This window comes from Pipra filicauda, unplaced genomic scaffold (assembly GCF_003945595.2).
Source record: "Pipra filicauda isolate LSUMZ 115617 unplaced genomic scaffold, ASM394559v2 scaffold23_size5868930_pilon, whole genome shotgun sequence".
Classification (NCBI taxonomy): Eukaryota; Metazoa; Chordata; class Aves; order Passeriformes; family Pipridae; genus Pipra; species Pipra filicauda.
Window position 1 is genome coordinate 3,392,794 of NW_024104354.1, and position 15,661 is coordinate 3,408,454.

Sequence of the window (15,661 nt, forward strand, 5' to 3'; positions counted from 1 at the left end):
AAATTAAGCAATTAAACACATGTATTTCCTGAAATTTAAGATATGAATTATTTCCTATTCTTCCTATTGCCAAATCTATAACTTCTAGTTTGGTTTCTGTTACAGCCAAATTAACAGGCAACTTTTAGAAGACTAATAACCTTAATACTATTTAACAGATTTCAATTTTTTGCACAATTCTCAATACGTCACCAAAAGTAAAGCTACGATAAACTTAATAATCACACATTATTTTTACAACAAACATTTAAAGATATTTTGTTCAGGAGGGATACAAAAAGCAAGTAAGATGAAAGGTTAAAGTCAACAAATGAGCAGATGGCACACTGAGGAACAGAAGGGTCAATAATTTTGTTTTAATGGCGTAACCACAGTTTGTCAGACACAGCTTAGAAATTACTCTAAGTACCAGGAAGTGGCAGGGACTCTCCATCATCCTGACCATTTCTAACTAAGGTTACGAAAAACACAGCGAAAAGTACCACTTCTGAACTGGAAAAACAAAAAGAAAAAAAAGAGTAATTCTCACAATGAACACAGAAATAAAAGGATTCAAAATCATTTGGTTTGGGTTTTTTTAACATTTCTGTACCTGTGGCTTGCTTGTTCATCTCTAAAATAGAGAAATATTTCCAGACCACTTCTGGGTGTTGTTAAGAACTCTCTTTCTGCTACAGGCTTTAAATACCGCACACTAAATCAAATCCTTGCATTACTCAGGGGCTAAAGACTTTGAAAGGAAATACTAAATAAGATGCACTGAACGAGAAAGGTACATGGTGGAGAAAAGTACAGGAGACATTGTGTAACTCCAGACTTTATCACCATGTGCAGTGCCCTGAAAGGCTGGTGGTATATATGTCTGCATGTTGCTATAGCATTTCATGAACTTCAGACAGGCAGAGCAATGGTTTATAAATGTACCTTCATTATTTGTTCTCTTGTTAATTTTCAAACCAGTACATAGCACAAGGGGATACAACCAAGGATGGTTAGGGAACTGTTGCTCTCGCACATACAAATCTATGGGTTCTGTACAATGCAATCCTAGTTCTTCACTTTTCGAACACGGTAACATCTAAAAATGCCAATTAAAGGTCAGCATCACATGCATATGAAAGCTGAAAAGCTAATTCCCAAACAAAAGATTTAACAGTTAGAGTATGAAGCCTACAGAAAGAAATGGATGCAAGAAACAGACTACAAGTAAGAACAGAATTATCAAAAAAACCAACACATAGCAGCAGTACAGTAGCTGAGACACATTCACATTTCCCCCGGTTTTGTAAGAGAAGATAATAGCATGGAAACTTTGTGGATTTGCACACAGAGCTCTCTTCCAAGTAAGAGAGACAGCAATAGCAAAAGCACTGAAATGACAAATGAGAAAGACTACCATAGCAGGCAAAGGACAAGCAAGAGATGATGATGTGACATCCAATCAGATGGCAGGCAAAACGGGAACAAGACAAACTAACATCTGCTGTAGTAACAAAATATAATGTCAGCAGGAGCTGCAAAAAAGACAGGTAATGTAATTGAAGCAACAAGCCAAAAGATGATCTTTATACCAGCTTTCTAAATATATTTAAAGAACATTATATGGTATGAAAAAGTGTGGGTATGCATCAGATTTTTAGCTTTAGAGATTAGAAGGAAAGGCTAGCACTTGCAGATTTTGGAAAAGCATCTCCTTTCCACAGTCTGATTTGACAGCATTCACCTACAACAACAGAATTCTCTGAAAAAGAAGAGAAAGATAACTACTTTCATATTTCCCACTCTCTTGATGATTGCTGATGGACAGCACTACTTTATCATGTGGGTTTTCCTCCACAGAAATGTAAAATCTTCAAATTATTTTTGTTTATTGATTTCCTAGAAATTTTACAATCTTAGTTGGTCGACTGACTTAAACTTCAGAAGGTCATACCTCTTTAAAAAGCTTAGTAGGTACTGCAATGGCCCTTTCTTCCTCCAGATAGGATGCCCAACACCATGCTTGCCTTCCTTTAGAGGGTACAGCTGTAAAGAAGCACACAACAGTGAAATAATTCTGTAACTGTTAATGTCTCAAGAAAAAAAAACCACAACACTTTGAAGTATCAAATCTACATTTTATTAAATGCACTCATGGTGTTGCTCAGGACTTATTTGAGAAAAAGAAGTAGCTCTGCAAGTTTAAAGGCATGATGAACACGAAGGTTCCTGGTTTGTCCAGAAATGTTTCCAGCAGTTCAAACCTTGATTAGTAACAAGAAAAAGCACCTGCAGGTGACAAGTAAAACTTACCAAGTCCAGCCTCAACTCCTTTTCATTACTGATATTAAGAAGTACTAGTGTATACAATTTACAGATGTGTGAAAAGATCGGTTCAAATCACAAAATATCTCAATATTTTAATTTTTTTTCCCCAAGAATTTCTTTTACTGGAAAGCTTTTTCAACTGGATAGCACGCATAACATGTTTTTTTTATCACAGTTGAAACACCCTGTTCTTTAACAGTACTGACAATGTTTCTAACCTACTCCATCACTTTGTAGTTCAATGTTTTTGGGTGGAGAGGCAGTTCCAAGCCATCAGAACTGCCACCACTGCTTTTTCCCCCCATCATGTAATTAGCACATGACAGAAACCTCCAGTTTCAGGTTTGCTCATATAGTGTGAACACTTGCATACGCTTGCACAGTAATTGTAATATTGCCTACAGTCCAGCCTAATATTGGCTACAGTCACATCAGTGAGTAACAGTTTTCAGGCCTTGAAAATAAGGCACTAACTGCACCAGCAATAGCGAGGAACTTCAAAAACAGATGGCCTGTGAGGCTGGCCATGTATGTATCTATGTTCATACACTTCCACTCTGCTTTACTGATCTTCACCTAAAATGCCTCCTCTGCATATGCAGCTTAGCATTTCAGACCATAAGCTCACGCTGCCAGTAGGATTCATCACAGTTCACACTATGATTCTGGCTTGATCCAGATTGTAGGCTACTCATGAGAGAAATAAATCCCTTAAGTAACAGTCTGGTTAAGCATTTTTATTATTAAAACATGAACCATAACAATAGTGATGCCAAACTCTTCAGAAGAAAGCTTATAACATAACCAAAAGAGAAGAAATTTCAGAACGACAGCAATCGCTCAACACTATTAGAGCACATTCATCTTATTTGGGATTTACCCAGTTTTTATCTATTCTATGTAAGAGATTAGTGGCTCAGCACAATAGCACAGTTTCATAGTTGGTTCTGAATACAAATTGGTCTTTTTTACCATCTCTTGTGCTGAACTGGTATTTTCCCAAATAGAAATAAAAAAACCTGAACACAACAGAAGAAATCTGTACAGATCATTCTGTCAGTGAACAGCAGTGATTTCCACAGAGCATCAGCTCTGTGCTTGTGTCTCACACACTTCTTATCTCTTCAGCTTTGAAAACAACTGTAGAAATAACATTTCAAGAGTGATTCTACCTTGGGAGGGGGATTTTCCATAACTTTTATTGTTGCATCTTCAATCAGTATTTCATCTGCCTAGTGTGCATCAGAGCTACTTGAAGCTCTGTTGATTAGTGGCCCGGCAACTTCTGTGAATATCTCCCCTCTACCATAAGAAACACTCTGGAGGGCAAGATGTCAGTTTGTGGTTAGTGTACCACTGAGGTATCATAGCAGCTCATTCTCCAGTTTTTCCTAAAACTATCTGTCATACAATTAGCTTGAAAAAACAGCACTAATTTAAAATATGTTTTATTATGCTGGTTGATGCAGTGTATGTCTCTTTGGACTGATTATAGCAATTATTCCTAAACAGTTCCACAAATGTGTCTATTTCCAGCACATACTGAAGATGCAAAACTGATCCCCAAGGAAACAAAAGTAAACTTCCACTTCTGCTTGATACATGTCTTTCAACATCTGGAAACTCAATGGGGCTGATTTCCTTTAATACTGTCACCCTCTAGAGGGATGAAAAAACCAAACCTAAAATGTACATCAACTGCACTTACACTTATTATATCCTTCTCAGTGCTGTCTTAAAATTTAATTGCCATAAATAACACACTGGCACTCTCTTTTTACAGAACTGAAAAAAAAGTATTAAATAGGGAATATAAATTCAGTGAAACAATGCTGGTAATTGACAATAAGAGATAAGTATTACCTAAAGAATTGATAATTTTTGTTTCATAATCTAACTTACTTTGTTTCAAAACTGTTATTTCCCCTTTTCTTTTTCTCCTGGCTCTCTGTGAGACTCTCAAGATCCTTCCTTCAGGTTTGTCCTCCTAAATTAGGAAAAAAAAAAAAAATAGTACAGTAACTTCATTAGTTTAGAAGGCTAGGTACAATAAAAGTTGAGACACCAAAGGTTAAACTGTGATTTCATTTAAATGGCTACTGACCTAGCTCCCCCCCACCTCAAACAAACCTGCAGATGTCTAATCAAAGCTAGTGAGCCATCAGTGACAAACCACAGCGAACACAGTGAGTATGACAGACAGAAGGACTCTCAGCACCCACCACTCAGCCAGTCAGCCTTGCCCGACCCAGGGACAGATCATGAAGCCTTCAGCAGGCCTCACTGAGACACTGATAAATAACAGTATCTTCAATATGTTTATGCTTCCAAAATAATTGAAAGGAAAACCTCTCACGCTTTAGCCCATTCTTTTTTCAACTGTACAATTGCTTTATTAAATGTAAAAAGGATCAATCCATTTTATTTAATTCACTGTTTGTGTATTAACAGTTTTGCAAGCACCCAAACAGATGAATGGAGTAAGTACTCATTTGGGAGGGCAGATGCATGGAGGCAAAAAAGGTGTCCCCTGACTTTTGCCTAATATACTGCTATACAGGGATCTGCAAATTCCTTTCTGAAAACTCTAGTGTCTTCAGCCTTTTGACAATCTGGCGGATAAAGAACTCTTCCCTTCTCCCTCAAAACTGTGCTCCTTCCAGTAGTGTTACAGCTATTCGGAAGAAAACAAATATTACAGGGAAAAAAAAACATTACAGGAAGGTACTGTGGTAAGTTTTTTCTAAAATGAAGAACAAATCCCAAAGGAAAAAAAAATATGCCCCGAAGCACATTACACTCCAACACAAGAGAAAACCAAATATTTGGCTGTGATTTTCTAAGGCAAATTACACTAAGAAAATCCAAAGTATTCCCTTCTTAACTGTAATGTAGCTTTCTTTGCAAAATAAATTTTTAGTCTGTAGTTATTTATTCATGTGCAGAGTGACAAAGTAACAAGTGTTGAGAAATATGTACTCCTGTTTTTCCATGCTGAAGACACGGCAAGTCTAGGTTAGCATAATTTTTCCTTTAAATTCTTTTTGTTATATTCTTAAAAAAGCAGGGAAAAGAGATAATATCTCTTATCAGTTCATTGTCAACAATTACAATTTATTGGTGAGACATAATTAAATTGGTAAATGAACCAACTACTTATTGTGGCTCTGAAATAGAGATGCAGTCACTTCTTTTTGTAGACTGATGAAGTTACTGACATTGCAATATAAGGCAAAACTTCCACCAAAATACTTGCAGGAATGGGTTTATTACACATACTAACAATTTCATCGGGATTCTCTTTCTTCTCTCCATTATCCCGGGACTCTTCTTTGAGAGGTAACTTTGATTTTCTCTTCCGAATGCCTTTAGAATCATCTTCCCCATTGCATTCCATGCTGAGATTTTCCTCCTTTGGTTCTCTATTACAATAGTAACACAATGACACAAAGCTAATATTATTCCACTTCTAATATTCATAAATCAAGTAAAAAGCAAGTAAATCTGAAGGTCAAGTATTTGTGGGTCTCATGGTATTATACCAAATATATTCTTAGAAATCCTACTGAAAATTACATCTGTCAAAAGAATTAATCTGAAAGACACACAATAGCAACTGCAAAAAGAAAGCTGACAGCTTATGCTGAACAAGTTCTGCATGTTTTAAACAGCGTGTCTTTTCCCATGTATCATCAAATCTCCCAGAGAAGCAAACTGTGAAATGTTTAGGACTGTAGGGCAGTTTACAGAGAGGAAAGGAAAGGTAATTGTTAAGACTGACAAATCCAATTGGAGAAAGCTGGTATGTGACTGTACAAATTGCTAAACAAGGAATCAGGACAGAAAACTTTGAAGCAATTAGCTAAAAATGAAGGAAAGTGCAGAAAATCACACATGTGAAAATCACACCTGCCATAATGTAGCAATATGCAATAGAGAATGGACATACTAACACAAACACGTTTTTATGATGAGATGAACTGCATTAGCTGAAAAAAAAAAAAGGAACTGAGAAACTACAGTATGCTCATGTTTTCACTCACTGTCATCTATAACACAGCTCTTGCACTTAATTATCATAGTTAACTTACCACCCCAACTATCTCTTTACTGATTAGCTTAATTCTGATGACTATGAAACAAGGTGGGAGTCTGACATTGATTCATGCATCTGATAGACTGTTTCACTGTTTGCATCTCACAGCAGAACATAGCACATCAAGCAAAAAAGACTGCCTTCAACATCAGTGTTAGACAAACCAAATGTCGTTAAGGTATTTACACGAAAAACAGTGAAAGAACATTTTAAACTAATGAAGACACCAAAAACAGCTACTTAATACCTCCCTTTGCCCACCACTTTTATATTATGTCAAATTCTTTGTTTCTATGCTTTATTTTAGCACCTACTTGTTTTTTACTTGCTGGGCACATTTCTGGCTGCAAAATTTCCCTTCAGGAACAAATTCTTCTAAGGTACCATAGCGGTAACAGTTTTCACAGAAAACAAGTCCATCCACTTTTGCAGTTTCCTTCAACCTTGTGGGGATCCCTGTCTTTTCTGAAAAGGCTGCACAATGACAAAAGTTAACTTCACTTAGGTAGAGGTGATACATTTCCAACCATCCTCTGCAGGCCATGCCAAGCAAACAGAAAAACGCCAGCCACACCACTCTTGTCAGAATGAAGAATTAGGAGTCAGTGTTTGTATGGAGTCCATATTACTGACAAGCAAGTTGGGTTTTCATATTGCAACATGAGAGAGGAATCCACTGATATGATTCTGTTACAGTGGCACACTGACACTGCTTCATGCGGCTACTCGTGGAAGGACTGCCGACAGTCATCACTGCTCAGAGTCCATGACCTCATCTCCTGCTGATGTGCCTCATTTTTGACCTATACTTGGGTAAAAAGGGTTGGGGGGAGTTATCTTTCATTAGGTGAACTTATTTCTGAAAGCAAATCACTGACTACACTCTAGTCTCTCGTAGTACTAGCTATTGCTCAACCTGCCTGAGGCCTACCAGAAGTGAAAAATCACTAAACTTGTAACAAAGCAATCTTCAAATACTAAGTAACTCGCTCATCCTAAGCTACAATTTCCTCACAACAGAAATGTAGCCTAGGAAAGGATGCAGGTTTTTTTCCCCTCACAAGCAGGTATGAAGCACTGTGTCAAGTACTCCGGCTTCTAGAGCAGGTCATGGTCTTTGCGCTTCCCCAAAAGACAAATTTCAATCACAAACTACTTATTTTGCTTAAGCACTTTACTGCCTTTGAAAGCAGAGTCAAATGAACACTTGAATACAGAATATCTCCCCTAGAAGAATATATAATATACGTGTTATATTTACACACCAGCATCATTAGTGGTTCAAAACAACTATTTCCTCTCACAACGGAAAATTTTAGCAATATTTTTATTTTTGGGGAGCACTAAACTAATCAATGTAAGGTAGAAGCACAATGCTTATTTGGTATACTTACATGTCCATAAACACACCTTAATTTAGTAGAAACACTATTTTTTGTTAGGTTTGTAAGGGATGCAGTTGCCTGCTTTACCGTAGGTAACTGTGATCTCAGTCTCAGGAGAGAATCTGTTGTGCTACTACACTATCACAATGTTGCTACTCTCACTGTAGATCTGAAACTTGAATAACTATCACTGCCTTGGATACAGACCTACAGAACATATTTGCTGTGGCCTGAAGATTCAGACCTCACGACAGAGGGGGGTCAAACTACTTTCCCACTGGTGTAAATGATTCACCTACTCACAAAAGTCACGTGACAATTATGATTTAATGGTGAGGGAGTAGCAAAGGAAAGCTTTCACTGACTTCACTTCTCACGCTTATAGTAATGATTATTAAACAAAAATTGTGAAGTCTGCTTTTCAAAGGACTTACAGAATGTGTATTTTAAAAGAAAACTGTTAAAATGCAGTATCAACAGGGAAAAAAAACTAGGTAGTTGTAAGTAATCGCAAAACCAATTGTGATATTTTCATTCATGCTGCTCCATAATTACTGGAGTTAGTGTAACAAGATTGCTATAATTTATGATCATGTAAACCAACTTTCCTTGAACAGAACAGGTGTTTCCTTCACCAGTATTTTAAATCCAGGAAACACCTTATTTGGTAGACAGGTACTAAAATTATTAGAATTTTACCATTCAAGATAAAACACAAACTGTTACTACAGTAACAGTTTTTAATACTGTAAAAAAGCACAGTCAGCAGCAGCAAGGCAACTGTGCAGATACACACTGCACATCTAACACTGACATAGGTGGTAGCAGTTGAGCAGCAGCCAATATCATGTGAAGGCAGTTTGCAGTGCACAGTACTTTGGTCACAAATGAACTCTAGTAAAGTCTGTGGGCAGTCTGGAGAACCAGCTCAACAAAAATTACTTCCAAAAAATTCTCAATAATTTAAAGAAATTTACTATTTTGCTAATTAAATAGAGGGAAAATATGGATTTTAAATTTAGAAAAAGTTACCATTAGGAGAAACTGTGGCTGTAATTGAACTTCAGATGTTTAACAGTGGAATTATTTCCTTTTAACTTAAAATGCGTTCACATGCCAAGAAACAGGTAACATCACCAGAGATACTCTGTCCATTAAAGCAAGTAAGTTGGTTTTTTTTATTGGAGGGGGAAAGCTTTAAGAAAAGCTAATATATTAAAGAAAGTACGGTCTACCACAGAAAATGTTTACTGCCTCTTAACTGACCTTCTTGAGCAGTTGGAACCATCCAGGTTGTGGTAGCAGTTGCCTTTTTAACACTTTCCATTTCAGTTTCATCTGTAATCACTTCCAGGGCCCCAAATTCATTGACTCTAAACTGTAAGATAAAACAAATGGCATAGAGCACAGCAAAAATTTACTAAAAGTCTCTTGGAGTGTCTGCTTCCATTCACCAATATAGTTTTTACATGGTGTCCTCAACATATTGCCTATTTTCTATGTGTTTCTACTTATCCCCATGGAATTTGAAACAAGCCATTCTTGTTTCTTTCAAGCACAATGCAATTTCAGTACCTAAAAATATTTATTTGCAATAGATACTGATAGAGATGCCTTCACATACAGATAGATATCTATCTTACACACAAAAATCAAAAAATCAGCAACACAAATTCATGGGAACATCCCCTAACTGTATGCTTTTTATTACCAGCAAAATGCACTTCAGACACTGAGTATTTTTTCTGAGGAAAAGGGAACTGAACATCATATACCGAATGCTTCAGAGCACAGAAATTTCAGCATCCTCCAAAAACACAGTACTTCTCCACTATAAATTGCACGTAAACAAACATCTCAAGGCAGTTTATGAGCTGTTTAATTACATGCTGAATGTGATATTACTGTAAGCCGGAAGCAAGGCTCAACAATACCCCTCATGCTGTGCTTACACTGGAGCACCAGGAGTTATAAGCCATCCTGCTGCCAGAAGAAAAGTTTCTTCCCAGTGTAGTAGTGATTACAGCACTACCACATGAAAATAACTTCAGCTTCCTAATCACTATGTGGTTTGCAGGCCCAGCTGGTTACATGGGTTCAACTCAAGGCAGTGTTTTGTCCCTGGTCCTTTGCTCTGAACAGCAAAGAGCTGTCTTTGCCACAGAACAGGTCTGTATCAGTAACGTACTCTCACCAACAGTTTTCAACAGGGAAAATGATGTCTGAGAGGGCTTTCAAAGCTCCGCAGCACACACTGAAGAGAATACTCCTTCAAGTCAGTGGCATGAAGCCTATTTTTCCCTGGTCAGGCAACTTTACCTTGGGAAAATGAGAAGGGGAACAACTGCCTGGCTCAACACTGACCCTCTCCATGCCTGCAGAGGCTGTTGAATGAATCACTCCCACTCACTTTGGACCCCACTATGGTACAGTACTGAAAATAAGCTGTTCTGGCTGAAAGCAAAGGTGAGCCCCATAATGTACATACCACAGCAGTGTGCTTTCACTAATACAGTCCTTCCAGCCTCAGCTTTTGCAAAGAGTCAACAGGTCCTAAGGAATGTGAACAGCTAAGAAATAAGAAGCTGAGGGAAGGGAGAGGAAGAAGAGGCCCTCACACAGTCATAGGACATCTGGAGCCAAGATTTTTATTTGTGATCAGCTATGCTCACAATAGGTATGAAAGCATGGACAAGCTGTTGACAAATCCATCTGGACTGAAAGACCATGGGTTCAACTTCAAAATGCGACCAAATGCAGTAAACACCACGTGCTCATACTCCAGTTTGTGTACAGACATTCATGCCGTTTCACTCAAAGAAAAGCAGTAGAGCTACCATTCAGAAGAGGATCCTTGTGTCTTACAGTTGACTTACGCACCCCAGTCTTGCTCCTATTTTGGTTAAGCTCCTTTTTGCTATTGGTGCTTTGCTGCCTCTGCAACACGTGGATGCCCTTCTGGCTTTGAAGGGCTGACTGATAGGCACCAAGCAATGGAAGACAGATGACCACAGGGATGGCTGCTCCCAGCTACTCTTTCACTGGAGGCTGTTAATGGTAGCAAGAGCCAAACCATTAAAGAAGAAGTTTTTCAACAGTTGGGCCACCACACTAAGTTGGTCTCAGTGATGGAGAGTAACAACTTGCTACTGCCTTAGCAGGCGGGAGGGCACAACAGTCCTACTGGGCCACTCACTGACCACTGTAACTCCTGTTTTTGCCTGCAGCCTCCCCTTTATCAGTCAGAGGCCTCCAGGCCCTGTTTGCATGCAAATTTGAATTCACATCTGCTTTTGCTCCCTACTTCCCCAGCTATAGCGTCAGCATTAAGGTGCACACCAAGCTTTTCGTGGCTAACCAGAACAAAGCCTCAGACCTGGTAGTCATATTCCAGTTTTAGCTGGGGAGGAAAAACAACTAACAACTTGTAATAAAGGTTAATTGCTTAAGAACGGGATAAACAGATGTACAAAGCAGCATGCTGCACAAAGCCATCATAGGATAAGAGCTGTCAGAGCAACATATCAACTACTGTCTACTGTTGGAAGCATGTCAAAAAAAAAAAATCTAGGCTAATGGTAGTTTATGTGCCTCTGAAAAAATTCAACATACTTGTAAGTCTCTTCTACCTCAAAAGTAAGCAACAAAAAAATCTAGAAGTAAAGGCTCTGTCATAATATTTCCTCCAAGCCCAAATACAGTAAGAACAGTTCTCCCATACACTTCCCTAGGTGTCTTGACAGTCTGCAATTTCACAGTAGGTGACATAGAGGGAAAGAAACAGTGCCATTGAGCTAACTTCTGAGGATGGATCCATAGCTTTCTGAGAAGTAAAAATTTGCTTTCAAATCACAAAACTCCTTAAGTAAATATATAAATTTGCATTGGAGGGATTTTCCTTAAATCTGCCTTCACTGCATCAAACAGTAAAATTCTCATTGACAGAAACAAAGTCAGACCATTACCAAGTACTTTATAAATAAATTCACAAAGAAGACTGACTTTTGTCACTTCAGTGTTTTAAAGAGAATAAATTATAAGGCTTGTTCGGGATGAATTTCATCCACTTGACTTTTGTCAAATGCCTGTTTGCAAATTTTACGTAACCTCTTAAGATAATTCTCCGTCCCACTCAAGGGAGCCAACGGTCTTAAAAGATCAAAGAGCAAAAAAGAAGAAAAAGAAACCTCAACAGCTTTTCTGAGCAAATCCACAGTAAGATAAACAGGAATAAATATAACATTCGGATAGAAAATTTAACTTACAAAGTTTCACATACAGGTGAGCAACAAGGGCAAAAATACACATGTTCACGTAATTGCCATTGTTTAACACAAATATATTGTAACTGAGTTGGCAGGACAAGTCCAACTGTTAGTGGCTAAATATACAACACAGAACTTACTTAGCTGCCTTATCTGCAGTTTCCACAAGGATCAAAACCAGTAGCTTCCATTTAAACATCATTAAAAAGAATCCTTCCATTCAGACCTGAGATACATTTTCATACGTTCTCAGGAAACAATGCCCTGATATCCTAAAACTTCAGCTTATATGACTGTTGATTTTATCCCCAGGAACATTTTATCTCCAGGAACATTTTAATATTCATTCAACAGATAACGAACACATTGAAGGAAGCCAAGGTTTAACAATCAAACATTATAAATACTTTCTGAACCAATTGTGTCTGTCCACATACTAAGTTTTTCTACAGGGACCAAAATTACTATCAATAAACGTTTTCAAAAAAATAATTGCATGAAAATTTACACAGGACTGGAATATCTATCTTAAGTCACTAATATGAAGCCTGTGTGATACTGCAGGCAACAGTATCACACAAAATATCCCAAAAATGTTTCAGCTGCAATGGAGAAGTGGCCAGATTTTCTGTTACCAGTGTCTCTACTGCAAGTCCATTCCTACATTTCTTTCTTGAAAAAACACCTTTTATGTTTTACTTTCCATGTATTCATAGTCAGTTTATACCCATTTTTTCTTAAGCCAACATTACCCTATGGATTACACAGCTCTAGTACCCTAACACCTAATTACTTTCTCAGTATACGATAAAGCGAGGAATTATGGACCCCCTCAAACTTGATTTTACTAGCTAAGCACAAAGTTCTTCTGTTCTTATGAAAATGGTGCTCCATTTCTTCTTGTTCAGCCTGTCATTCTTTGCCCACCATGTGCTATGCTGAACCACGGAAATCCATTCTCCCAGTGAATATGACTAAGCATAACACCAAAGGTGGACTGCTGCTGTCTCTCCTCTAGTGGCTTTAGAACATTTCTATTTCTAATGGAAGTTCTTTGCCTTATCATGCTGGTTGGAAGACACTCTGTAGTTTCATGTCAGCGTAATTAAGTGTTAAAAGGGCTTTCAGTTATCTTTCTCTACATTTCATAAAAATACTCTTGAGTACTTGTCTCTATGTGGGATTAAAAAAAAATTAAAACAATGCAAAATGTCTATCTATCATATTGCAGATTAATTCTCAAACTCAAACCTGTTGGGAACAAATATATACACCCCAGTTTCAAATTAAGTCCTCACTGTTGAATGTGTCTAACTCAGAGCAACAAAGACCAGACTATCAATGTTTGCTGTTACCTGTGCCCTCTTAAGAGTGTAGAGCATCTCATCAGTTCCTACAGATTGCAAATCAGAACAAGAGTTGCTATCATTTTATAAAAGGTAAAATAATTATTTGGGAGAACAGACAAATACAAAGGAAGAAAAAGGAAGAACAACTTGTGGTAGTTTGGGCTAGGCCTTCCTTGGTGACCAGTTTGTAACCAAGGAAGGGTCCAGATGTACCCAGTATTCCCTACGATTTTTACGTAAGCCAGATTATAAGAAGAAAGGAGGAGAGGCCTTCGCTCTCTTTCCTTCCGGCGGCTTGGAGGTGCAGGTTCCCTGCTGTCGGGTCTGCCGTGTTGGGGAGCGAGGCCTGGTTAGGCCTTGTCGACCTTGGGAGGTGGAGGTTGCCGGCGATCGTTCCAGAGCGACTCTCGGTTGTCCCAAGGAGAGTAGTGAGATATTTCTTTGCTAACTCTTTTAGTTGTTAGATATTGGGCTACTAATCAGGATATATATATATATTTTATTTTTTGGTTTTGTTCCTTTTCCCTTCCCCCTTCCCGTTCCCTTGTGAAATTGTATATATATATTTCAATTGTATATACCTGTAACATAAGTGTAAATATATTTATATATATCACTTTAGCTGTCTCTCTCATTTCGGGTTTTCTTAGTTGTTTTTTCTCCCTCTTCTTCTCCCTGAGGTTTGGGGGTGGGGGGGACTTCTTGTGGTAAGGTTTGGAGGGAGCCAGCTTCAAACCATATCAAAGGACCAAAAAAGAAGAAAAAACCCACATATGTTAATGCACAGCTTTAAAATAAATTAGAAAAATTAGCCAACACTACCATCTACTGGGCAAGATAAAGACAAAGAGTTCATTGCAGTAAGGACAATTGTTGCTGCATTCTGACATTAACTTCAGCAACAAAACATATCTTGACCCCACAACAGCGTGATCGCAGACTAGCTTAGAAGAAACCTGCAAAATTTTTATTATCCAAAAAGTAAATTGCATAAATGTTCTTTATGCCTATGAAGCAGCTAAACTTAAAGTAGCAGAATTACAAAGCAATTTGTCCAGAGGATTGACACCTGAGACTCCAGCAATATAAGCCAAGAACTACACTCTGACCTCTGGTTAGCAAACAGTTATTATCATTCTTGATGTTAATCACCATTTAATCACAGTGGTTTCCGTGGGACTGCTCAGATAAATCAGAGCTTTTCTAGCATTTTACAGTTCCTACCCTCTTTAAAGCAAAGGAGTCACCTACAGACATTGCATTGTCCAAACACATCCCACTACAAGTCAATCTACTTTTTATACATTACTTAAGTCGAATAAGTTATTAAATGCCAGAGCTTGTCAATTCAACCAGTGCCCTCTTCTCTTTGTGTGGATACAGTCTTTACATGCACAATCACATACTATTTTCTCCACAGAACCCCTGCCCCAGGCAGGGGCTGGACAGCATTCAGAAAAATGAGGCAGCTGTTGGTATTTTTATACTTTCTTCAAGTGGTAAAGCCAATCTTATTTACTCTACATGGTTTGAAAGCAGAATGACTGTTTATTAAAAAAACAAACAAACAAACAACAAAAAGAATGTACCTAAAAAAGCTTTAGGCACTCTAGAAATTACTGTTACAATGCAGTGCAAAGTAATTCCTGAAACAAAAATCTCTGTTCTCAGCCACTTATCAAAAAAAAAAAAAAAAAAAAACCAAAACCAAAACCAACAAAACCAAACCTTTTCCTAGCTCTTCATCCCTCTGCTCCCATCTTATTTTAAAGCACTGGGTAAACATGTAACCCCTTACGCTTGCCTCGACACAAAATTTTTATTCTTCCAGGGATAGAGAAGATTAGGGAAATGTGTTCTGCACCTGACTATTCCCTTTCTTTAATGATGAGAAGGAAGCCTGCCTGCACGTTACTACTCTGCAAGTACGGCAAAAGACAAACAACTTAAGTAGGATCCCAGGGTACCTAGGGCTCCCTAAAACATAATCAGCAGGGAATAAATTCCTCACCACAACCAATGGGCAGGGTCAGACCCACTCATTGGAATGATGTTGTCAGCAAGAAAGTCAAGCACTTCCACCAATATCAGATTGATTTTAAGATGCTTCAGTAACACTGTGATAAGCTAATCCTGAAGTAATGAAGGAGAGCAATTCGCAGATGGAAAGGTTTTTTCCTATCTGGGCAGGCACAAGCAGGAAGGGATTACTATCAAATTATATCCTTCCAAAAATAAAAATAATAGGAACATTCTCTC

The 15,661-nt window shown here is 38.0% G+C and overlaps 1 protein-coding gene across 10 annotated transcripts in view; it reads right to left on the bottom strand.

Annotated features, from left to right (window-relative positions):
* L3MBTL3 (L3MBTL histone methyl-lysine binding protein 3) overlaps positions 1 to 15,661 on the bottom strand; it is a 78,740-nt gene that overhangs the window by 46,453 nt on the left and 16,626 nt on the right. For 8 of the 10 annotated variants that reach the window (XM_027751998.2, XM_027752016.2, XM_039381767.1 and 5 more), the window contains exons 3-7: positions 9,055 to 9,166; positions 6,718 to 6,877; positions 5,591 to 5,729; positions 4,210 to 4,294; positions 1,934 to 2,025 (exon numbers count right to left, since the gene is read on the bottom strand). In XM_027751998.2, coding sequence (XP_027607799.1) covers positions 1,934 to 2,025; positions 4,210 to 4,294; positions 5,591 to 5,729; positions 6,718 to 6,877; positions 9,055 to 9,166 — 588 coding nt within the window. Of the gene's footprint in view, positions 1 to 1,933; positions 2,026 to 4,209; positions 4,295 to 5,590; positions 5,730 to 6,717; positions 6,878 to 9,054; positions 9,167 to 10,668; positions 10,724 to 13,408; positions 13,462 to 15,661 lie in introns of those variants that run through there. The other 2 variants (XM_039381769.1, XM_039381770.1) reach the window with 2 other exon arrangements.